This window comes from Echiichthys vipera, assembly GCF_963691815.1.
Source record: "Echiichthys vipera genome assembly, chromosome: 21".
NCBI classification, from domain to species: Eukaryota; Metazoa; Chordata; class Actinopteri; order Perciformes; family Trachinidae; genus Echiichthys; species Echiichthys vipera.
Genome location: NC_139846.1, coordinates 1,399,704 through 1,426,353, shown reverse-complemented (window position 1 = coordinate 1,426,353; position 26,650 = coordinate 1,399,704). Strand labels below are relative to the sequence as shown.

The window sequence follows — 26,650 nt, the reverse complement described above, 5'->3', positions numbered from 1 at the left end:
TAACCTGCAACTTTGTCAACCATTGAACCTAGGTTTGAAATTGCATGGTTGCTGCGTATCAACAGTGTACAAAGAGCCTCCACACTTTAGTCTGAGCTAAGGAGAAAGAAGGCAATGCAAGATTCTCAAAGAGGAGGTACAGTGGGTTTTTGTTCGAAAAGTTTTAAAATGGGTCAGAGCCCCGAGAGTAAATACCTACACAAAAACTGTTTACCAAACCCAAATAAGTTAGAAAGAAGAGGGTTTACAGGCTCAGTCCTGGCCTACTGTATGGCCCCTTATGTAACCGCCAGGCCAACATATGTTTCAAACAGACTAGTTTGTAGAACATATGGACCAGCCCTATCTGTAGGCTGTTATATGCTGCCACAATCACACACTAACACAAACTCCTCTCCCAACTGTTGTGTGTACTGAGCACAACACCATGAATGTCTGAAGAAATGTCTCCTCATTGTCTCCAATGCACTAGTTGTTTCAAACATACGCCAGCCTCAAGATGCAAGTTCAGAAAGAGAAAGTGGGCATGAATGGATGTGGGTCGGTTCGCCTGGTGCGTACCTGGAAAGCCGGGGAACCAGCTGCAGTGAAGTGTGGCTCTTGCAGTTAGGAGATATCCTTAAGTGGTTTAGAGAAGATGGAATGACAAGAGAAAGGCAAGTAAAAATCAAGGACAGAGAGGTCGCTCTTTGAAGACCCCAAGAGAAAAACAGCTGGGTGCAAACATGTCCTTTTACAGTTAAGTCATCTTGGGTTTTGAAAAGAACAAGGCTGCTGGTGACTTTAAGACAGAATGAAGGTTGTTTTAGTAGAGGCATACCAGAGGTGCTGTTGAGCTTTTGTTGTTGCTAATGTCCCAGAGAATGCCACTGCTAATGGAATACACAAACGATTAAGTCTAAACCCCACCCAAAGGCCAGCAGGACTAGCCAGGCCTTACTTAAAAAAGTTTACAGCAGCCCCCCCACCCTACCCCCTTACCCACATGACTTACACCGAACATGCCTTGGCTCTAGCAAGTCCCAGTTTCCCTACTAATTTGGCCACTTTTGTATGCATTTAACATTTAATTCAGCATAATCACCTTTTTGTATTCAATATAGCAGCGATATGCACTTAACCTCCTTCAGATATCAGGACAGCTTTCTTCTTTTGTTTACTCCAAAAGATATTTACAACATGTCACCATTGTGCCACTGCTGACCATCTCTACATATTTAGGAATATTTAATTCACAAGGACTCTGAACAAAGGAACTACACAGGTGGTATATCATAACTTGCCCGCGTTTTGTCAAAGAAATTTTCTTTTTTTTTTTAAAGGGATGACAAGGGAATCATTGAATAAAGCCTGTTACAACTGATGTGGTTTTCATGAAAATGGGTGTGTCACATTAGAAACTGTTTAAAAGGCTACAGGAAAAAATGTTTAATTTCACCTAGCTACACGAGCATCATTTTGTGTCTCGTTCTTCAGAAATGTAACAGCAATTGTAAATTAAGTTCATTTAAGGAAAGGGTATCTTCACATTTATCAATCTCAACTCAAGGTCCACTTATGTGATCTGGAGCTTTAGCCTGTAACACATGGTCTAATCAGTCGCTCCCTGCTGGGCTGAGCTCACTGTTGACTTACTAGTGATGAGTGATGAGGTCAAAGTCCAGACACCAAATATCAACCCTCCACTCAACATGATCGACTGGACTTCATGCTGAAGGAGGTGACATTTCCTAAGTTAACATGGAACTGTAGATGTTCGAACCGTTTGTCCCTGATGCCCTACAGTGCAGAATCATGGAACGTTTGAATATTAAAGCTGCAGTTGGCAAGTCTGGCAGATAGAGTTGACTCAGTCAAATTTTGAATGTTTAAAACTCTCACGCCCCTCCCCCTCAGTGCGTGTGCATCATATTTATGCCTGTCTCTTCTACACACTACACAGAGGTAGGCTGGCTAACTTACCCATAGATAGCAACTGCTAACATTAATTTAGCGTATGCCTAGCTTGAGGCGTGTGCATGTGATATTGCAACATGCACGGGGGGTGGGGGGGGGTGGTATGTTCATGAACTGCGCTGAGTGGACAGGATGATGCTGGTGCGGTGGATTTTGCAAAACAAACAGGCTCTAGGTGCACGTATATGAGCGTTTTTCTTCTTCCTTCTAAAACCGGATGATTTGTCGAGTGTCGGCTTCAGTGAATATGATCAAACAAATGTTATCGAGGTTTCATTTTAACTGATGAACACCATGTGATACAGTTGAAAGTTCCGGAAGAAGCAAGTTCAGTGATCCATGAGTTGAGATTTTGTCACCGGCTCTTGTTTTATTTTCTTGTTGCTGTGATTGGTTTGAAACTTCAATCCACTGAAGCAAGAACTGGTAAAAAGAGATGAAATTATATCAACTGGAAGAATTGAACAAAAAGTTCTGTTTGCAAAGTAATGGGCACTAGAGCTCTGTCTGACTGACTTCAAGTGACACTTTTTGGGCGAGACACAGGCGACGCTACATTCAACCTTGGTGGGCACTAGTTCTTTGATGTTGGTTGGTGTGTCTGGGCCTTTAGAAGAATGCATTAGTTCTGCTATTACATTACCAGGGACTTAAAAGCTTGTATTTAAAAAAAAACCCATATGTGATTTTACATGACCAGTTATTCCATCAACAAGGTTTGTGTTTATAGAGAACCACTTTTTGATAAACAAATCACTACCTGTCAAATAACTAATGTCTTTCCTCCCAGTTTATACCTGGACTTCTACCAGAGGAAAAATATGTATCAATACATTTTCAACCGTGGTTATGTGTGGAGAGAACAAGTTACTCTGATGCCATTGGTTAGATTGGCACAGGTGCTTTCAACTATGGAGTTTTCCAAGTGAAGTCATCAGTGTATGAGCTGCTGCTCTCTAACATACCTCTCCTTGAGACGACCGCCAACCAAATGACACAGGGCTGGATTTGTGTCACAATAACATGGCACAGAATGATCAGATTCAGGCAATCTGACGGGATTTACACCAGCCAGCTGAACATCTAAGTAGCAGCACATCAATACATTATGTATCCATAAAAAGAAACAATGGAGACAGACTGAATCACGGATATCCAAACTGCCACACAGGTAAACCCTGCAGTGGTTCAGAAGTGCACTTATTGCTGAACAATCAAGAGACTCTGTGGGATTTCTTTGAGCAGATCACGGTCTGGCAGATCTGATTTATGGGACTGACTGCTTAACAATTTAAGCATTTAAAAGCTGTATTTAATTATGGACTTGGTTGAACTCCGACACAAGCAACTGTGTAAAATGAGATCAAAAGTATTTACTTTAGATGTATGGCAATTTCAGAACACGATAGAAAAACTGTTAAATCAGGTGCTACATAGGTTTTTCTTTTTGCCATTTAGAGAGAATAATGACACTACCTTTATCAAAGTAATCAATGATATATATATTTTTTTCATTAAAAACAAACCAAACAAAATAAAGAAAACAAAATAAGAGCAGATCCTGACTCTTACGTGTTGGTCCCTTAAGGTTGCTAAGCTGTAATGACAAAACTGTCTTTTTTTTTTTTAACACATTTTTTCATCTTTTGTTTTTCGTAAATGTACATTCTAGTAGAAAAACACCTTGCCACAAAAAAAGAAAATACACAACCTGGAAAATCTATGGCTTAATAAATCTCCATTTGCTATATTTAAATGAATGTACCTCATTGTTGTCGATTATCCTACAAAGAAAACGCTTGAAAGGTTGATTTGCACTGCTGTGCTTTCAATGGCGCAAATGCGTGAAAAGAACAAAAGTCAAAAACCCAAGAGTTTACATTTATAGGGCATCTTCAGTAATGCTTACAAGTCTTTATGTCTTTTTCCCAAAGCCGCCGCAAGCTTTTGGGGGCATCATTCAACGTAAGACAGTTTGAGGTGCTGGAGCACAGTTTCCAGACTCAGTCGACTAGGAGGAGAAGCTGTACGATGAGTTGTTTCTGGGGTGGTCGTGTGTGTGTGTGTGTGTGTGGGGGGGGGGGGGGGGGGGGGGGGCACCAGAAAGTCGGCTTGGTCGCGGTGTTTGTCCCTCCTTGCTTTCCGTCCCTACTTCTTGGATGTGCATAGTACAAGCTTGCTGTATGCTTGGTATGGCTCCCGCAGGCCTCCTCTGACGCACACGCACACGCTGCATACACGCAAGAGCAAGGGCTCCACAGCAGCCGACATGAGAGGAGTTGGGTTGTTAAAGCACTGGCACTTTCCGGTAACAGCTGGCTTGGAAGGCATGGTGGCAGCTGATTGTTGTTGTTGTTGGTGGTGTTCTTGCTGTTTGTGGTTTAGCAGAGCAGAGTATAGAAAATAGATACATTTATCTACTGTATATTGCATATGTTGCAGCATGTTCGCCAAAAATGAATGAGGTCATCATGTCCAGTTTAGTTTTGCGAAAAGGTTCCCCCGTCACAAGAAAGAAAATGTAAAAAACACAATAAATTAAACTGACCAATCCAAATCCCTGACCATACGGAGGGAGACGGGGATATACAACAGTAACAAATGGAAAAACAGGTGCAAAATTGTTGAAGAGATGATAGAGTCTGCTCAAAACTCAACAAGATGAAGAACAGATGAAGCCATTGTTTGTTTGGACCCCACAGGGTGGCTTAAACACTGCCCCATAACCCCCAGGTCCAAGCTTCAGTTCCCAATACCTACTATAACAAGACTCAAGAGTAGGGCTGCAACTTCACATCAAAACTCTTTTCTTTGTTCAATCATCTCTACTCTCTGAAAATAGGCTCATAGCTTACAGCCATGATCAGCCTCACTAAGCTTCATGACACAAATGAAGAGGAATTACGTCATGAAGCCTGGATGCAGCTTGCTTTGCTGCTCCTTTTCCAGCAGTAGACCAGTGACCAAGGAAAACAATTGCTTCTGGTGAACAGCAAACAAACGTCCAATGTTCTGTATATTTCACAAAGCATTCTGAGCCAAATGTGCAGTGCACATAAGCACAATGGAAAATATTTTCCCATAGAAAAACGCCTGCTTGTCTTGAGATTTGGACCCAAAGAAATGGCAAACAGGTTAACTGTCCATTCCCTGAAGTGTTGATATGAAACTGCTGGGGTGAGTGCATTCCTCACTGTACAGGACTGTTCACTCCTGCGCTAATAGTTGTGGGAGCAGTGCACATTGTTACATTAATTAAACTAATGGGAGATCACAAGGCCTGGATCAATCCAAAAGTTCCATTTGGACTTTAACACATTTTTGTGTTTCTAAAGGGAGGGCATCTTCCATTATACAAAGATGTAAATGAGCAACTTGCAGCCCTACTGAAGAGAAGCTCAACCCTGAAGAGAAGAATTAAATGCTAATATACAAATGAGGGGGTGATGATAAAGATGAAAGGAGATGAGAGTGGAGCTCTGGCAGCTCAGAGGCCTCTCAGGTGATTCCCAGCAGCCTGGCTGGCCTTTCGTTTACCTGATGGGGTCTGAGCTGTTATTGGTTGGTTGTGTGTTGAGTGATGGAGGTAGGACTTGAGATGGACATCAGTTGCCCCAATGGGTCTTTCAGAGACTTCATGTGATGAATGTAGTAAAGGAAGATGGAGGATAATGAGCGGAGGCTTCCTTTCTGCCTCTCTTATCCCCTTTAGGCACAACCATCCCTCATTAGATGCATCCAGCCACTCATTCATGTGTGTATGTCAGCCCAGTGCAACACACAAACACATCGTTTCTCATCAGTTTATCAATGAATGAAGTGGAATCAGAAAAAAGAGCACAGGAGGGTGTGTGTGGGTGTGTTGATGCGTTACTTTCCTTCAACTCAAAGGGGAGGAACAGCTGATGAATAATAATGAAGATAATAATGCTGTAATGCTAACAATATAGATGCCAGTCAGAGGTGTGTCCGTGTATGTGCGCGCACGTGTGTGTTTGGTAGTTATGTCTACATCTTGATTCCCTCCTGATGGCTGAGCTGAGACAGGGTTTTCTTGATTCGGAGAGCAGTGAGTCGGGCAGCACTGTTGGCATACCAACACTCCCTCATTATCTTCGCCATCACTCGCAACGCCTGCAGAGGAGAGAGAGAAGACAGAGGTTAGGGTTGATCAAGACCAATGAGTTAGAATCAGAATCAGAATCAGAATCAGGTTTATTGCCAGACAATTTTCATCGAAGGAATTTGACTTGATTTGACAGTGGCTACATAAATATAAACATGAACACAAGCAAGACTAAACATATGGCATTGAATTATATACATGAAATATAAGTGACTGTATTTGTATGACCAGTGCAGGTGGTAATGTGCAAGTTAAAGTGTCCAGTGAAAAAGGGGGGGAGGGGGGTGTTAATATAACACCTGTGATTTGGGTACGTTAATATAACGTATGAGTTCCAGATGTCGTTAATATAACGAATGACAGTTAAGTGTCTTTAACAGAATTCCAAAGCCTGATGGCAGAGGGGAAGAAACTGTTCTTGTGGCGGGAGGTTTTGGTCCTGATGGACCGCAGCCTCCGGCCAGAGGGGAGAGATTCAAACAGATAGTGTTCAGGATGGGAGGGATCAGCAGCTATCTTCCCTGCTCTCCTCAGAGTCCTTGAAGAGTAGAGTTCTGGGAGAGAAGGGAGGTTACAGCCAATCACCTTTTCTGCAGAACGTATGATACGCTGCAGTCTGCACCTGTCCTTGGCAGAGGCAGCAGCGTGCCAGACGGTGATGGAGGAGGTGAGGATGGACTCGATGATGGCGGTGTAGAAGTGGACCAGCATTGTCCGCGGTAGATTGAACTTCTTCAGCTGCTTCAGGAAGTACATCCTCTGCTGAGCCTTCTTGATGAGGGAGCTGTTGTTTGGCTCCCACCTGAGGTCCTGGGAGATGATGGTTCCCAGGAAGCGGAAGGACTCCACAGTGACCACTGCTCAAAGGATTTCATGACCACAGAGGTCAGGGCGACAGGTCTGTAGTCGTTTAATCCAGTGGGTCCTGGTTTTTTGGGGACTGGTATGATGGTGGAGGCCTTGAAGCAAGCTGGCACACGGCATGTCTCCAGTGAGGTGTTGAAGATGTCCGTGAACAGAGGAGACAGCTGGTCTGCACAGTGCTTCAGGCAGGATGGCGACACGGAATCTGGCCCAGCAGCTTTGCGGGGGTTCTGTCGCTTGAAGAGCCTGTTAACGTCTCTCTCAAGGACAGACAGAGGTGTCGGTGGAGGGGGGGTGGGGAGGGGCAGCTGTGGTGGTAGGAGGTTTACAGTCTCTATTGTGGTGGTGGGGGGAGAAGGGCTGATGGGCTGGAGCTAGTGGGTAGTGTGGTGGGGGGTGGTGTGAGTACTGTCCAGGTGATCTTCTAAGCGACAGTAGAAGTCGTTGAGGTTGTTGGCAAGTCGTTGATCGTTAGCAGCAGGGGGGGCTCTTGGCTTGTAGTTGGTGATCTGCCTGAGCCCCCTCCAGACAGAGGCAGAGTCGTTAGAGGAGAACTGATGTTGTAGCTTCTTGGAGTACAGCTGTTTAGCGTCCCTCACCGCCCTGCTAAACCTGTACTTGGCCTCTTTGTACTCTGCTCTGTTGCAACTTTTGAAAGCCCTTTCCTTGTCAGACCTCAACTGTGTTGGTACACAGCAGTCCTCACAGAAGCTGATGTATGAGGTCACAGCTTCTGTGTACTCATCCAGACTGGTGGAAGCAGTCCTGAAAACATCCCAGTCAGTACAGTCCAGACACGCCTTTAAGTCCTCTGCAGCTTCACTGGTCCACTTCTTTGATGTCCTCACCACAGGTTTAGAGAGTTTTAGTCGTTGTCTGTAGGCAGGAATCAGGTGGATCATGTTGTGGTCAGAGTGTCCCAGTGCAGCGCGGGTGACGGCGTGATAGGCGTTACTGACTGTTGCGTAACAGTGATCCAGAGTGTTCCCCTCCCTGGTTGCACATTTTATAAACTGTCTGTATTTGGGCAATTCGTGACTGAGGTTACCTTTGTTGAAATCCCCGAAGACAATAACTAAGGAGACCAGGTTGGTCCGCTCCACTTCCAGTATCTGGTCGGCGAGCGCGCGCTGTGCGTCCTGCACGTTGGCCTCCGGTGGAATGTAAACACCGACCAGAATGAAGGAAGCGAACTCACGTGGGGAGTAGAATGGTTTGCAATTAATAATAAAAGTTTCCAGGAGGGGAGAACAGTGCCGTTGTATCACCGTTACGTCATTGCACCAGCCGCTGTTGATGTAGAAACAGATACCTTCACCCTTTCTTTTGCCAGAGAGCCACGTGTCACGGTCCGCTCGGTGAAGCAGGAATCCATCCAGCTGTAGCGCAGAGTCCGGGATGTTCTCACACAGCCATGACTTGGTGAAGCACAAAACAGAGGATGAATTAAAGTCCTTGTCTCTCCTCAACAGAAGCTGAAGTTCGTCCATTTTATTGCCCAGTGAGCGCACGTTAGAGAGAAATATTCCAGGTAGCGGCGTGCGTCTTCCCCTCTGGCGAAGGCGCACGAGCGCACCGGCTCGTTTCCCCCTGCGACGGCGTAAAGTTATAAAGGCGAGGGCACCTTGGACTAAAAAGTTCACCAGAACCGATGTGGGAGCCAGAAATTCGGGAAACAAATCCCGCTGAGTTGTTACCCGAATGTTCATGAGCTGTTCTCTGGTGAAAGACAGCTGTGAATCCAGACAAAAAACACTGTTTACAAACAAAACAAGACAAAACAAAGCGCACCAACAAATCAAGGCAGCCATCCGCGGCGCCATCTTGAATTTACCATGATAAGTGGGCACATGTGGCATTAACTGAATAGTTTCTGTCATTGACAGGATTTTTTTTTAACAATGACAGAATCATCTGAAGGCTGAATGCTGACGGTGATCCACTGTGACTTTAATTCATACCCTGTCCGGTTAAACTGAAAGTGTCTTCTACAAATAGCATCAGTAGAGTATCAGGACAAGAGTTTACTGACAAGTTGAGGGCAGAGGATATGGTATCAAAGCGAAAAGCAAAAGACCTACTTGGCAATATTTGGGATTTAAACCCCATGCTAATGACTCCTGCGGTCTCGCACCCAAAACGCTGTGCAGATGCGCCCACTCGGCAGTGGACACCCGACCGAGACGAGATCAGATATTACTGATATCAAAGCAGCGGAGTGTCCAAAGTTTCCAATAACTGTGATGGCCCAATTGCAGAATTGTTTATAGTGTCCTCCGCTGGCACCGCGTTAAAAAATTAATCAAAATTGTTTTTGAAGTCTGACATGAAAAGGTACGGCGGTCAGGAACTCAGTTCATCTTTCCTCTCTATTTCCTTACAAATGTATAGTCTATAAACTTGCTCTGTATGTTAATGAATAAAAATAAATGGATGAAAATGAAACACTAAAATATCATTAAAAAACTAATAAAAAACATAATGATGGAATTTTTATGACCCTGACACCGACAGTGTGGGGTTCCTCAAGGCTCAATTCTTGGCCCCATTATATTTTATTCTACAGGCTTTTAGACGACTGTGCAGAGGTTTGGATAGGATGTCCAGTATTTACTAAATTACTCAGCTTTTGGGTGTTTTTGTATATTGTCCATGAATTACTCTTTTTCATGATTGAAAGCATTAAAAAGAGAAAAGTTTTCAGATTCACTTAATCTGTACATTAAGCAGCATCACTTGTGCCTTTGTTGTCAGCATCAAAAGCAGGACATTTCAGGTGATATACAACTCAACTTGAAGATACTTTTTCATGTTTGTTCTCCCGTTTTTCCCATTAAACAGGATTCCTACACATTTTCCATTTCTAAATTCCACACTTTTCCAGACTCAAATTTCTATATTAATATTAAACATCTGAATACCAATTGTTAGATGCTTTTGTAAATAAATGGTTTTAAATCCAACTTTAACCATGTGTGTTAAATTCTGACTATGTATGCCATTATGTTGCCAAGTAATGACAAGACATTTTTATGTACGTATTGTTCATATAAGTGAATGAACTCTGTTCAAAGCACAGCATATTATTCAAGCTAAATGATTAAAGAGTGAAATTAGTAACTGTGAACCTTCAACCCCTACAGACAGGAACAGTAGAGGTGGACAATTAACCAGGAACTACAAAAGAAAACACAAGTCTGTGATTCATTTGAATGGAGTAAACATACTGTAAATAAATAAAACAAGAATAAATAAAAATAAATCATAAATAAAATGTAGCTGACACGTATCGCGGTACGTAACCAGGGTAACCCGACATCGTTCTACAGCCAGCTTGAATAGTTTCATATCATCTACAGGTCGGCTATGTTGCTTTAGTAAAGTTGTTTTGATTTGTATATATTACTATATTTTATTTTAGAAAGTGAGATAATAGTCTGGAAACAACACAAACATTTTTCCATTCTCTTTTCCCTTTTTCCATACTTACTGTATCCAGACCTAGAAATTACACATTTTTTCACAAATATGCCTTTGTCCTTGTGTTATTATTACTTTATCATTGCTCAGTTTAATCTTGTTTTTCTGAGAAATGTGGATGACTCTTTCCTCACTATAGTGGTAACGTCCTATTGAATCTGCACATAGGCTTTGAAATGGGGTGAGAGCCTCTAGAGTTCACACTAATTCCTTTACGTCTCCCCTGGTATTTATCAGAAAAATGTCTGTGTCTCAGCCTCCATTTCACAGTGCCTATCTGCTGGAATGCCAGTGCTTCATCTACAAACTTCCTTCAGTGCTCATTCAGGTCTAGTCATAAACATAGGTATTTTTGAAACCGAACTTCTATGGCCCTCAGTTACAAAAAAATTCCCATCCACACCACCGTTGTGATAAGAAAATATATCTGTTGAGATGAAACAGCAAAGTCCGCCTCAAATAATGTCATGCACATGCCAAAGCAGTAGGTGGCGATAGCACTCCAGGAAGGCCATTTTAGCCAATCACAAGGCTGGAAAAAATCATACCGGAAAAACAACAATGGCAAACTTTTTTGGCTCAATCTTCCATAACAACAACTCTGTCAGCTGTTCACGTCTAGAGTGCTCCACACGTCTCCATGGATACAACTTACTGTTTACCGTCGCACAGTGTGACGTCAAATTTTAACAAGAAATTGCGGTTTTCCTGTCCACACATGACTGCTGAAACCGGACTTTTCAAAAAAGTTCACCCTGGACTGCGGCTACAAAAAACTCCGGTTTAAGGAGCCCACAACTGCGGTAACATGTGGATTAAAATGCAGAGAAACACACGTTTTCAAAAGTACCCGTGTTCGTGTCCCGACAGTCAACACATTCCAGGCCTCCATTCCTCAGGTAGATTAGAGAGTAGATTAGACAGTGGGAACTTTATTTCTGTCAAGGATCCTATAATAGACCCATTTCAAACCCGGAGTGAAGTCTTATTTGATCACATTTAGTCACCAGGATCCAAATGGGAACATTTCAGTTGTTAGTGTTAATGCACAGTAGAATAAGAGAAAATAGCAGTGAGAGTTTAACAAATATACAGGGGGAACAACCATTATTTTTACATGGTTCATGGTTGTGGTCATTGTTGTTTATATTGATCGTGAAATAAACAATTCTTCATTAATTGGAATCAACTGTTATTTCCAGTAACTCTTGGTAGTTGGATACTAAATGTATATGCACGCAAGTATGTGCATGGGCACAGGAAAATTGTGTTCACTGTTCATACAGTGTAAAATAGAAGTGTTTAAAATGTTCTTATTGTTGTCTTATTGTTCTTATTGTTATAATGAAAATAGTGCTTCCTCAATCAAATCCTACCACTGTAATTAAAAATGCACCTTTCTCTCTCTTTCTACCTTAAAATCCACATAGTATATTGTAATATAATATTTTAAATCTTGAGGATAAATAAAGTTATCTATCTATCTCAGTCCCCAGCAGTATGAATTGAACTGTGAGTGCTGGGCAAAGTCTATGGCTCAAAAGAAATTTTAGAATATAATCAGAAAAGAAAAGAAAAATAGTAGTTACTGGATGTAACCTCAATTTATGGCTGATGGCTGGTTTTTAAATGATATCGATATATTTAAAACACGATATAGGTTAGAGAATGTAGAGAATGACGTGTATATCAAGATTTATGCAGCGTGTGGCGGCCGGTGGCACAGTGGTTAGAGCCGCTGCCAGGTCTCCCCCTTTCTCTCTCATCCCATTTCCTGTCTGTCCTATCTAATAAAAGGCTTGAAAACCGCCAAAAAAAATCTTTGAAAAAAAGAAAATTCATACAGCGTTAACGTTACATTTCTTTCTTTGAGCCTATTGATCCTCTTCCTGTCAGTCCCTCACACAATTTTGCCTTCCTCTGAGTGAAACCAATACCAGCCCTTCCCCTACCCACTCACTCACACACGTCCCGCATGCAGCACCAACACAGACACACAAACAAGAGGAAAGAAGCCGAGGAGGAGTTGGTAAGTAAAATAAAAAATGAATGGCTTGATCATTTGGATTCAAAGTTTCAGATAAGCAGCAGAATACTTCAAACAGGTTGACACTAAAAGCTCTAGTGCGACAACCTCTACCGCTATTTACAACAGTGCCATTAAGTGCAATATGAGGAGTGTATGGACAACGTATGTCACACCAATACGACCATCATTTGTCTAAAGGGGATTTTTGTGTCCTTTTCTTCTTCCCCCAAATATTTCTATTAAGTTTTGCAATGCAAAAAATGTATATGTATATATTCTGGATATTCTGGATGTGTGAATGCCTGTGGGTCCTTGCATGCTTTTTTACTGCTTACTGAGTCAGGGATACTTTACCGAGGGCTACAATTGTACATTTACAGATGGCTAAATGAGCAGTATGATGTATTTTCATTGACTGTATGGACCTGGAAAATCATAATAAAAACTAATTAAAGAAAAAATGTATATGCAATCTATATGTATGCTGATCAGATGTTCTGTGAGACAATGCCACCACCACTGGAGAAACAAACCACAGGTGCAGGATTTAAATCAATATGCTGCCTGAGGCTCAGAAGGGTCTCATTACTGCATGTTTTGAGGGTGATTTCTCAGGATCCTCTCTGAGGTGAGGATATACTGTATGACTGACTACTAGGTCTATAAGATGTATTAAAGCAAGAAAGGGATAATAATAAAAAAAATAATCACAAAACATTGATGTTTTGTGGAAAAAGATATAATAATATATCACCATTTATAACATAAGCACCACACCACATGCATCAGAAAAACCATGACAAAAGGAATGAAATCACTTTCTTCATTAAGTGGTGGCTGTGGCCAGACGGAGAGATGACTCAAAGACAGAGAGAGTCTCTGAGCATGAACATTCAATCAGAAGAAGAAGAAGAATTCCTTTATTAGTCCCACGAATGGGGAAATTCAATTTTCACTTTATTATTTTTGATTTTACACACACATGCACAGCGGGACCTATATACATGCAACCAATGGAGAGATGTTAGAGCGAGGGGGCTGCCAGTGACCGGCGCCCCGAGCAGTTGGGGGTTCGGTGCCTTGCTCAACAGCACCTCGGCAGTGCCCAGGAGATGAACTGGCACCTCTCCAACCACCAGTCCACACTCCATTCATGATACCTCCCCAGAAAAGCTCATTTGTATTACTCTATAGCACAGCAATTCTATAAAGCCCACAGCACAGAACATTTGGGGTAGCGCTGGACTGGAATTATTATTGCAGAGAGAAACTTTTTATATAACTTATAATAATAAATAAATTATGTAGTGCCACCTAGTGGTCATACGTACTATATGTATGTGTTACCTGTGAGTTCAGTGGCTTTTTGTTCAGGTGTTTGCAATATTCTTATAACTGCTAAAGGGGAAAGTGTGTGCTGAGCTCACCACCACACAGGGACTGAATGTAAAAGCAATGTCAATGCTTTTAGAATTTCACCTGCTTGCATCAAAAAGCATCTGAATAAATAATCTTTACATATTTGCAAGAAGAATGCCTTGGACCTTTCTTCTTTTCTGAACCTTTGTGTTTCCTACCAAAAAGCTCCTTCATGGCACTTGTTTCAATGTCCGAGCGTGCAGGACTTTCTATTTTCAGAAGATGGATCCATTTTAGATAAAAAAATAATATGCCAGCTACTGTATCTGGATGCTGGCTAATGTCAAAATATACAACATAATGTGAGTTCTAACATAAGGTGATCAGGGTTTGTTCTAGCATTTACGCTCTTTAAGAAGTGTGTGCTTGCAGCAGAGTTAAGAGAGTCTGTGTTTATAAAGAAGTCTGGTTTGAACAGCCAAGATGTGGAGACTGGTCAAAGGAGCTGGATCTACTACCATGCAACTTGACTTAGGGCGCACTTAAACTGTCCATCCGTACCGTGCCCTGTGCTTTAGGGTGCTTGTCCCCCCCCTCCTTCTCCCCCCGTGGGCCAGGCCCGTTTGTACTCACACTACCTGGGCCTCGGCGGAATACTTCTTGCCTCCATATACGTCATCACGCCGTAACACGTCACACGCATTGATTGACGTCATCGCGATGCGTCGCTTTGTTTACAAATCTTTCCATAGACCTCTGAGTTTTTGTGCGTCTTATCCAACTGTTTTTGAATATTTTCATCTGACCAAGTGACAAGAAGTGTAAAAACACCTTGAATGGTTAGAAGACTAGATAGGCGCTATATAATTACAAGTCCATTTCCCATTCACAAGGGCATGACAAATGTCCCTCTTCACTGCATTAGGCTTCACAGCGGGATATGGTGCAGCTAACTGATAGCATTTCACCGATAGTGCCTACCTACGTTGAATCCTATCACATCGTAGCTAACCATTAGCCACAGGTGTTGGTCTGCAGCCAGTGGCAGATATCGTATCTCCTTTTCAAAATGGATTTGCTGTGTTTCTGTGGTTTTCTACGTGTGGTTCAACCCCTAACAAATGGCTTATAGAAAATCACTAACAATATGAAAATACATTCAACAGTTCCTGGTACACAATGCTGGCAAAAAGTAACATTAGGTGTGCTGTTCTTAATATAATGATATCAAGGATTACATTTAAAAGATTAATAAAGATCCATTCATCCATTCATGCATCCATTCTCACACCATGATGCTGCTGCTGCTGCAGCCTAAATCTACATGGACAAGATTAGATTATTGTAATGACTCCCAACACAGCAAACAAACTGATATCACAAGTGTGTGTGCCTGTGTGTGTGTGTGTGAGTACAATACTGTTCAAACTGAACCCAGAGACTGCACCAGATTCAACACACATGCTTTCTCCTCCTCCTAGCAGAGTGATTGCTTCCTTGGGAATGTGCCCCCCTGAGTAGATGCGCCACTCAGTTCGAAAATCTGGTTCGTCTTAAAAAGTATTCCGTCCACACACGAAACCATTGTAACGCTGTAGTAAACATGCCAGGCCTTTATGTGGAGCTGTAACTCTGCCACAGAAATACACCAACAATAGAGAAGAAGGGATGAGTATGAGCATTGAGCTTGCGCGCAGTATGCAAACCCAACACAACAACAAAAAGAAGATGAAGATGGCGAGTGCAAGATCAAGAACGAGAATGGAATTGTTTGTGTAGTTTTGTTGCTTTTGTGTTGTTGTTACGTGACGTCGCAGGGTAAGAGGGAGGAGGGCTAGAGGTTGAAGGCTTTAGTGTAGTGAGGTGGGGGCGATGACATCCATCGCTTCACAAAATATGCAGATTAGCGCCCCAGACAAAAAGGCAAGGGTGGTATTATGAGATGCATCCACTCTGGGACCCATTTTCACAAAATAACATATTCAGGCTCCCAAAACACTGCATCCATGTGGATGATTGGCCAAAACGATAAAAAACTTTTGCGGGTACAGCAAAATGCATCTCGGTGTGGACAGCCCCATAGTCAAATGGCGAAAATGATTTATTCATGTCATGCCATTTTCAGACATGTAGTAGCATTGAGCTTCTTTAGGTGAAGTGTAATAAATGATTGATAGCTAGTGGATGAGGAAAACTTCCATGCGACGGAAGTTCAAGGCATATACTGTGTATGCAAATGGTGGAAATCAGATGGGTGAATTGAACCCTATAGTCTCACCACTGACACCATAATGGGAAAACAGAATTGGAAAACTCCCTGAAACACTCTTGAATGAGAGGTATAGTGACTTTTGACTGCAAAGTTTTGAGGCTTTAATTCCCTGGAAAAAAACATAAGAAATATTTGGGTACTTCAGCCCATTGTTGACCTGTCAAGCTTAGGCACTTACTCAGCCTGCAGTGCAGTGTGTGTGCCCATCCGTTTCATCTTAAAAGACACTGAAACAATCAGAAACTAACGTCTAATTTCTTCCATTCAACTGCTTTCTCATTCACAGTGTGGCCTCCCTGTCCCTCTCTCTTTGCACATGCAAACTCAACACACGTCTGCAGCCACAGTCCAGTATGGCCGCTGGCTCTCATTAATGTCTATGTTTCTCTGCCTTTTTCAAAAAAGAGCCAGGAAGCCAAAATCAAAGCCCAACTATATCAGAAAATATTCTCCTCATACTAAAATGGTCATAAATTGATAGTAGAGTACTTCCTTGTTTTATGCATGAAGTGGTAGGCTGTGGTCAAAGTTCTTCAGGAGGTTCCTAGTCCTTGGTCCAATGGTCAAAAAGCACTATTAGACTCAGATACAGTTGCTCAAGTCCTACCTCACAGCTCTGCCAGCGGTTGGGAATGTTGGGCCGGAGCTTCTGCTCACAAACTACCTTCCTCATCTCCTCCACTGATGGATCTGACTGAACCAAGTCGTAATAGGGAAGCTGGTAATCCTCATGGATGCCTGACAGAAAAACATGAGATTAAAATACTCTGGCTTACATTAAGTTGTCTGCATGCTACAAGCAATCATCAGTCAGTCTGATCATCATCTTATGTTCCATGCATCCTTCACTTCCTCCATCATTCAGCCAGTGATTCACCTCCTCTCATTTGATCCTCACCTCCCATAGAGCAGCGGCTGGCAATCTCCCAGAAGACCAGGCCCATGGCGTAAATGTCAGCTCGCTTGAAAGACTCAAAGTGTTTCATATTTATTGAGTCGTCCAGGACCTCCGGAGCCATATACCTGAGAAGAAAGATAATAGGCTGTTAAAAAAAATATGTAAATACAAAAATCATGCATGCAATCATGCTCAATAATCACTTATGTCCTACTAGAAGTGTGTGGTGGTGTCTACATTTGCAGAGACAAAACATAATAAAATGTTATTGGACTGATTCTGATCTTGCAGTATGGCAGTATGATAGAAGGTTGAAAAAACATGGGTGGGATGGGATCATCAATATGTAACATGAATTTCACCCAAGGACAGAGCTTTTGTCTCCACTGACCCGAGGCTTATTGAATCATTTAGTAGCACTGGAGTATGCCTGCAGCATCAAACCACCACCCAGACACGGAGGCAGGAGAAAGTCGTGAACAAGATAATAAAAGAGGAGGGAGTGTGAAAAACAGATTGGGATTTAAGCTATGCTGATAATACTGTGGATAGGATGAAGAGAAAGAGTGTTGGCCATGGCCTCAATGTCCTGCTCACTTTCCAACCCTGCAGCTAGAGAAACAGAACAAGAGACATGTGGACAGAGACAAACAAAGGGAAAGGGAGAGTGAATTCCCTCGAAGCAAAGGCAGAGCCAAGTGGCTTTCTTTCTACGTTTTTCTCTCTCTGTATCATCCATGTCTCATCAATGCATGTCACTAATTCAACTCCTTCCCCGGAGTGGTTTGTGCTTTGTCGTCTCACAGGTCTCTGTTGATCGTGGTGGTGCCTGCTGACGTGGTCCTGCGTGACGCTTTCTGCTGCTATTATTAGCATTACTCATATATACTATCATTAGTCTGATAAATTTGTGACAAAAACAAAGTGTAGCCATAAAAACACCACCAGTGGTATGTCTCACTGTATCGCCGCTGTTATTACCACTACTCAACATTGATCATGTTTACCACCATAATTATTATCATTATCATATTCTATCACCTTAGCTGTGGTTGTTTCTACTATTCTACTATATTAAGTGCCATAACATACAAGTCATATTCATATTACTATAGTTATTATTATAGTTCCTGTTACTTTTGTGGTTGCTTGCATCGCTGGTCAAGTGTATCTGTCTGTCTGTCTGTCTGTCTTTGTGTCTGTCATCACCCAACCGGTGCAGACAGATGTCCATCCTCCATAGAGCTGGTTTGGTTCCACGTTCCTGCCTGTTATAGGGAAGGTTTTCGTTGCCACCGTACTAAATGGGGGAATTGTTGGGTCTATGTAAATCATAAATAAGTCATAGAGTGTGGTATACCTATTCTGTAAAGTGTCCTGAGATAACTTTTGTTATGATTTTGCACTGTAAATACAATTTAATTGAAATTACTTGCACAGAAGGATTGTGGTTGCATTGGAAGAGTGTTGGGGAAGATTTGTTTCAAGGTCCATGAGTGGCCCTGTCTTCCACTGAAAACACAATGCTATCTCTGCTACTGTGAGCACCAACTGAGACCTGGTTTCCATTCTCTGCAACAACAGGCTAGCCAGAAGTGACAAGATGACTGACTTTGAAACAGAAATGAAGTCCTAAGAAACTTCAGAGCTGAAATAGTCACCTCTTTTTTAAACGATGTTTAATTAATACATGCTTTATCTAAAGTTATAATCTGTAAGATTTTCATCTATTTATTTGTCTTTTAGGTTTCAATCTTTCAAATAGTGAGTTAAAACAATGATGATTGATCATATGACTCACTAATGAAAGCACTTGTTGCCTTTTTGCAGAGTATTCTTATATCCGTGTCTGTGGAGCAAAAAAAAAAAAAAAGAGTCCACACAGTGTGAACGTCAAGACAACAAGATGGAGCCTCTGAAAGAACAGGCTCGCCTGCAGGTACATCTTACTGCCACAGAGGCCGTTAGAAACAAGATATCTCAAATCCTTTGGGGTACAACTTTAAACTTTAAATAACCAGGTTAAGTCCCATTGAGATTAAGAATCTCTTTTTCCAGACAACACAGACAGAAAGAACAAAATACATTACAGCAATTACAACAAACACAAACAGATGTAGTATGAATAAAATCATTTACTGTATTGTACTGATTCCAGATATTTTAAAATGGATTTAGAGTGGTGGAAACCAGTTCATGAAATTTTGGGGCATTCTGTAAACTGTTCCAGTCTGAGGGGACAGAGTACTGGAACACCACTTTTCAAGGGACTTAAAATTTGCGATGAATCAAAGGGAGGCATGAAAAACTGAATCAAGCATATGCAATGCCTTGGCTGGGGCATGCATATATAAGAGACCCCCATAGTCCAACACGGGCAATATATTACATTAAAAGTAAAACACAACTTGTTTCTGAAATAAATAGTTAAGTGTCAGTTCTTTTAACAAGACATTCAACATGTGGTTTAAAAATGAGAAAATCATCTATTAAAATACCCAGAGAATTAAAAGAGTTGACTTTTTCAATAACTGTTCCCTCAAGAGTGACTACTGAAGGGAGATTCTGTGGCCTACTCTTAGATTTAGAGAACAGCATCAGTTTAGTCTTGATTGCATTTAGTGACAGGGTGTTCTGTACTGAACATTGAAAGCACATTTTAAAGAAAACAGTGGCTGCTGCAAGGGCTGACAGAAAGAATAAATAACCATGTCATGAGCATCAGTCACATCTTGACCCACGTTGTTTATAGACAAATCCGGTGAGCCGCCTTTGTGTTTCGCCATCCAGCTCCGCCGGCATTACTGCGGTGGAGTCTCCCTCCATAATGTGTGCTGTCATTAGAAGTGTACCTTTTCTACTTTTACCTGCTACTTACCAACTTCTTATGCAGCATTACTTTTGAAAATGTCTAGGAAGTCAGGATGAACCTTTGCAATTCTCTGCTGCTCCAAAAGCAGTGAAAACTTCAACTTTGGAAAGAAACTGAAATAACTACATAAACCTTTACCTCATGAAGAGCGCCCCTGTCTGAGGCCGTACGGTCTACATGGATTCAAACCTTTACCTCATGAAGAGCGCCCCTGTCTGAGGCCGTACGGTCTACATGGATTCCATTGGCGTGCAGATGTTCTCCAGAAGTGGATCAAGAATATTAACAGAGGGGACTTTGTTCCCAACAGCAACAGACGCTCAGTTTTGGTTCACACTCGTCAATCTCACAATGAACAGCATGCAGCTGCCTAGCTTAACACAGTGAAAAAGCATTGTCAGCTAAGCTAACACTGCTTAGCTAGCTCATGTTAGATGCCTCTATCAAGGCTGCCGTGGTCACAGGGTAAATTAACTCAATGTGGTGTTATTGTGAAATATAACCTAAGTTGCTCTAACTAGGGCAACCTAATGACCACAATGTAAACGTCAAAATCTGAGTTCATCAGCTGTGGAGGTAAATTACAAAAAATTACAAGCACTCTTCATGAGGTAAAGGTTTGCGACGGTTGTAGAAAAGGTACATTTCAAGTGACAGCTCCCATTCAACCACGCGTATACCGGAGGGAGAACCTACCACAGCAATGGTGGCTTGTTCACTTCTGGTACTTCGCTGGACTTGTCTATATAAATGCAAATAGAAAAGGACCGAAGACTGAGTCCTTCGGTACAGCCATGCTAACAGACAGAACATCAGAGCAGTACTTGTCATAATTGACACACAGACCTATCAGTGAGGTAGCTAGAGAACCAACCGCTGACTCCCTATATTAAAAAGTCTCTGCTTAAGTATATCATGGTCAGTTGTGTCAAAAGTTTTAGACATGTCAAGAAAGAGAGAGGTACAATAGTGCTTTCAATCTTTGTGTATACAAAGTTTGTTGTTGTTAGCTGCGTCAAAAGATATATAACAACAAGCACTTTAATTAGGGGTCTGTACAGCATGCAGTTACCTTTTGGTTCCCACTCTGTGGTTTGGAGCGATGTCGATGGTGTCAGTGGCTGAGTCGTGGCGTACAGCTAGACCCAAGTCAGCGATGCAGCAGGTCCCATTCTTCTTCACCAGAATGTTCTTTGACTTCAGGTCTCTGTGTGCAATAGCTGGCTTCCCTGGAGAGAGAGAGTCATACATTCAACATGAGCCCTGCAGCAACTGAAACCTCATAACTGAGCATTCAATACCGGAGCTACATAGCAATATTGGATAGAAAAAGGAGATGATAATGGTTTTGCTTTGCTACTTTGAACCAGGGTTGGGTATGACCTAAAGTTTCTGTTGCGACATCTTTTGAATTTTGGTTAGTAACAATGGGAGTGTGAATTGAAATGAACGCTGAGCACCAAGATACATTTAGATAAAGTGAAGTTACGTAGCATGCTTGACCCCTTCCACAATCCAGATTTAATACATTTGTATTCACACTCATTTGTAGCCACACATATGCATCTCCATTATTCCAAAACTGATACGGCCATCTTGGTGTTCCCAGCTACATTATAGAAGACAGTGACCCTTTGCCATGTAAAAGGCCACACCCTCTCGTCGGTGAAAACAAAGAAGAGTGTTCTGTAGGTGCTACTATAAAAAACAGGAGTGAGTACAGAGTTTATAAAAATACATTTGAATACATGTAAGGATATACAAGTAACATTTCCATATTTATTGACAGAATGATGGAAGAAAGATGCAGTGAGTGTGTGTGTCAGAGAGAGAAAGATCATTTAACCGTAGGTGGACAAAGCCTTGGCTGTTTTGTTTTGTTTCACAGAGCTAAACTAAAACAACAGTGTCTTAACCACAGAGAAAGGGATCGATGTCATAGTTCTGCATTACCTGCGGATTCAGTGAGGTAGAGTAAATGTGTGGGGATGTCACCTCTGGACACTGAGTGGCTCCTTTACCCACTTCTCCTCCAGTAAACTGGACAAACATTCACTAAACTCTTTAAATTTTATCCATATAAAAACCATCGCTCTGCAACAACGTAATATAGCAGTCTGCCTGAATAACGTTAGCCATTGCCGGAGGTTTCCAGGCCGGTTAAGGTAAAATAGGCAAAATCAGGACAGATAATGGCGGGATTAGTATTTACTGCCAGTCAAAGGCAGCAGTTTGTTTTCACCGGAATGGGGGTGTGGATTTATGTGCTACTCTCATCTATCAGTTAGTGACATAACTTTCTATCAGTTTACAAATACACGGATGGACTATGGGTAAGTAGAAGAATAAACTGATAATAACCATTCTTTCTGAATCCAACTAGCTGCAAAGGTCCTCAAGAGTCTGTGTAATGAAAATCTGGTTGCCCACACCAACGCAGTCCCCGAGCTGATTTTGGTCTCAATCCCAACTTCAGGGATCAGATACATGCTACGACAGCACATTATACCGAACTGAAGCCACTTTGATACACTAATTTACAGTTCCACTTCAGCAAAGGGGAACAAATCCTGTAGTTAGCCAAACAGTTACTGATGTACTTTCACTTGGGTGGAGTAACTACTTATGTGTCGTGGAGAGACGCTTTTCACTCAAACAGAAGGTTTTGCAGAGCTTTAAGTGGGAGGGGCAGCAGCTCTGTATTGGATTTGCATTAGATTTTAACAGCTACTTAACTATTCACTGCAAGAGTTTTCCTTGTTTATTCTGGCCAGCGCTTACGTCCCACCTCATGCCTGTGTCAGTGAGGTGTTAGAACAGCTGACTGACCAAAAAAACATTCACAATTTAACAGAGCAATGGCAGCAAAAAACTACCAAAATAATTTAACTAAATCTAAGTTAAAGTATTTGGAAGGCATGCAATAGTACGTGTCTGGAACGTGTGTGTGTGTGTGTGTGTGTGTGTGTGTGTGTGTGTGTGTGTGTGTGTGTGTGTGTGTGTGTGTGTGTGTGTGTGTGTGTGTGTTTGTGTTTGTCTCACCTTGTGTTCCCACTATCTCCATGTGGAGGTGGGCGAGGCCACTGGCTGTGGACAGGGACAGTTTGATCATGCCCTCCACAGTGACGGTGTAGCGGTTCAGGTAGTCAAACAGGGAGCCGTGTTCATGATAATCGGACACCAGCCACAGCTGAGTCCATGTCCCGTTATCTACAGACAGGAAATTGAGCAAGAAGACAAAAATGGTTAAATATTAAGGTGACTTTGTCCCTGTTTTGCACCTCCAGGAAGAACTTATCTCCACAAGTGGGACTGATTTTTTCTTATGACTTAGTGCCGTCATCACTGAGTTCAAGTTGCTCAGATATGCCATCTGTTGTGGAATATACAGGTGCATCTCAAAAAATTGGAATATCGTGGAAAGTCATTGTTTTCCATAATGTAATTCGAAAGTGACATTCTCATCTAAATCCATTACACAAACTGAAATACTCCATGCCATTTTTGTTTTAATTTTCTGGTAAAATCTCCTGGTAGACGGCTGCTTTGAATTTGGACTTGATAAAACACAGTGGACCTACAGCAGCAGATGACATCATCTCTGACTGTGGAAGCTTCACACTGGACTTCAACAACCTTGATTCTGAGCCTCTCCACTCTTCCTCCAGCCTCTGGGAGGTTGATTTACAAATGAAATGCAGTGTGAAAATGAAATTGTCTCAGGTAGACGATGTCATGAGTCTAGAATACAATTTTCACTTTCTGAAATGACTGACAAAACCAACTTTTCACAATATTCAAATTTTTTAGATGCACCTGGAAGTTCTGTGACAGTTTTATGAGAAAAAGAGTGGAAATGAAACATACTGGGATGTTTTGGCCTGTATGTTCAGTTTTCAACACAAATACCTGTCTATGGAGTGACAGACGTGTTCCACAACAATATTTATGGGACATTGTGAACACTGAACACAAAACTGACTCATGGTGTAAAACTAAACTAAAACAAACTACTGTAATGAATGTTGTTACTCTTCTTATTTTCTCATAAAATACATTTATTTTGAGATTTTCATACCCACCATGATTAAGGTCAGTGAATAAAAAATATTTTGCAAGATGATTCTTATAGGTTAACTTCATCCTGTTATTTTTATAATCCTACATTTACATTAAATCTGCACTATTTAAAACTCTGCATTAGCTACTACAGTTCCTGTCTGTACTGGAATCATGGATGTGTGCAGACAACAATCACTGGATTACTGCTGACAATGACTATTTTCTCCATGACTTGTAATTGAATTTACAAGCAAAATGTAAACACTTTTCAATGTTAATTTTCTTGCTTATTCCAGCACCTTATTGCTGTGGTAAATAACATATGTATATACAGTATACTGATTATTACACTTCTTCAGCACATTAAATACATTAATGTTATTGTGCTATATATTTGTTTGTACTTTTATTCCGTTTCTGTGTCTGCATTGGGCCCTCTCTTTTGTGTGTTATCTCTGTACCGTTCATGACACGACACACATTATAGAGTTCTAATCAATGTTTTTTCAAACACAAGACAGTGTCACTGTTACTACATCATACCCTACATACCACATATAGATAGCAACCTGCAAAACATATCGGTCAAACTGTAATGAACACAAAAAACCCATTTGCTCAAGGGCCCCAGCCATCCTGTGTGTGTGTGTGTGTGTGTGTGTGTGTGTGTGTGTGTGTGTGTGTGTGTGTGTGTGTGTGTGTGTGTGTGTGTGTGTGTGTGTGTGTGTGTGTGTGTGTGCTCTTAGACTGTGTGGTAATGTGTGCTTAGCCTTCACTGAACTGTTACTTTGTCTAGCAGCTAGTCCATTCACGGTGAACACTGCACCACAAACACAACTCCACCAGGCCACACAGCTCAGTCTTATGAAGATCTCATTCACAGGGTTTGGAACCGATACTCTTGACTCAATCGGGATTCTTTGATGGCACTTTAATTTGCCTCACAATTGTGTAACCTATTTTCATTATTTTCTTTGTGTTAATTATTCATGTTAAGTTCCTGCTGACTCCAGTCTTGTTCTATTCTTCTGCACTGTATGCTAACCCTAACCCCAGGTACAAATACAGTCTTATCTTCTGGATCTTTCTCACCTTTGTTGTCAGCAGCGATGAAGCCCAGAATGTTCTCGTGTCTTAGCATCACGGTCTGGTAGATCTCAGCCTCGCGGAACCAGGAGCGCTCCTCGCGGGAAGAGAAGATCTTCACAGCTACCTCCTCACCGCGCCATTTACCCCGCCACACCTCCCCGAAACGGCCCTTCCCGATGCTCTCCTGGAGGATGATGGTCCTGGCTATAGTCCTTTGGACCAGAAGTGGCAGGCCTGGTGAGAAACAAACAAAAATAAAACATTTATCAGCATGCCTTGTCCTAGAAAAATTAAGACACACAATGAAAAAGAAATCAGCCAAATTTAATGAGATCTGGAACCCCTTTCCTTCATTCTTGGAGAACTGTGAACTGGGGGAAACTCTGGAATTATTAAAGTGATCTATTCACAAGGAATGCCAATGTAACTTTTGTGTTAGCCATATGATGCTAAGCTATTTTAATGTCCCATTTATGTAATGTCGTTACCCTTTTTGTGTTTTTCTGGGTGGGGGTTTTTGTTTTGCTTTACGTTAATTGTTTTATGCTTTGTTTGAATGTACTGTGATGTGATTTGTTAGAAATCAATAAACATATGTTTATATTAAAAAAAAACATTTAAAAAGCTGTAAAAAAACGTTTGAGTTTACTTCATTTCAAAAGGGACAGTGAAAATGAATACATACCCCAATTCCAATGAAGTTGGGATGTTGTAAAACGTAAATAAAAACAGAACGGAAATCCTTTTCAACCTATATTCAATTGAATACTCTTCAAAGTCAAGATATTTAATGTTCAAACTTATAATTGGTTGATAATTGGTTGTTGTGTTAAAAACTTACCCACATACAATAGTGCTATTTTCTGATTGACTATTGTGTAACCCTGTTCTTTTTTTTACTGGCTTGAAGAAGAAGAAGAAGAATTACTTTATTTATCCCGCATGGGGAAATTACATTTTTTCACTCTTATTATTATACATGTTACACACACAGGCCCGAAATACACACATGCACAAACAGGACCTATACATGCAATTAAGGAGAGATGTTAGAGCGAGGGGGCTGCCAGTGACCAGCGCCCCGAGCAGTTGGGGGCTCAACAGCTCAACAGCACCTCGGCAGTGCCCAGGAGATGAACCGGCACCTCTCCAGCCACCAGTACACGCTCCATAAATGGTCCACACAGTGACTTGAACCAGCGACCCTCAGTTCCCAGCCAAGTCACCTATGGACTGAGCTACTGCCGCCCCATATCGCCCGAACAGGGACTTGAACCCTGGACCCTCAGATTAAGAGTCTGAAGTTCTGCCGTCTGAGCTACCCAGGTGTCTCTCACTTGGTTCCATAGTGAGAGACATTTTGTACACTGTAGCATTTTATAAATTGTTTTTCCACGTGAGAAACACAATGTGTGGCGGGAGTGCGTGACCAAAGACCGAAAAGAGTGACTGACACTTGAGGCCTGGAATTAATTTTTTCCCCAGACATTTTTTTATGAATTTTACATATGGTTAAAGAAGAAATGGTACTTCCGGTTTGGCTGAGATTGAGCAGACAAAGGTTGAGTCTTGCTCCCGCAACTTTTGATCATTTTTACGTTTCAGGACCCCGAAAGTAACAACAACAGTAATATTCGTCACGT

The 26,650-nt window shown here is 41.7% G+C and overlaps 1 protein-coding gene across 1 annotated transcript in view; it reads right to left on the bottom strand.

The window, feature by feature from the left end:
* Positions 1-931: 931 nt before the first annotated feature.
* tgfbr1b (transforming growth factor, beta receptor 1 b) overlaps positions 932-26,650 on the bottom strand; it is a 67,338-nt gene continuing 41,619 nt past the window's right edge. The window contains exons 4-9 of the mRNA XM_083936239.1: positions 25,011-25,241; positions 22,899-23,066; positions 20,929-21,085; positions 16,985-17,109; positions 16,694-16,824; positions 932-6,090 (exon numbers count right to left, since the gene is read on the bottom strand). Of these exons, the coding sequence (XP_083792365.1) occupies positions 5,965-6,090; positions 16,694-16,824; positions 16,985-17,109; positions 20,929-21,085; positions 22,899-23,066; positions 25,011-25,241 (938 nt within the window). The 3' untranslated portion in view covers positions 932-5,964. The remainder of the gene's footprint in view (positions 6,091-16,693; positions 16,825-16,984; positions 17,110-20,928; positions 21,086-22,898; positions 23,067-25,010; positions 25,242-26,650) is intronic.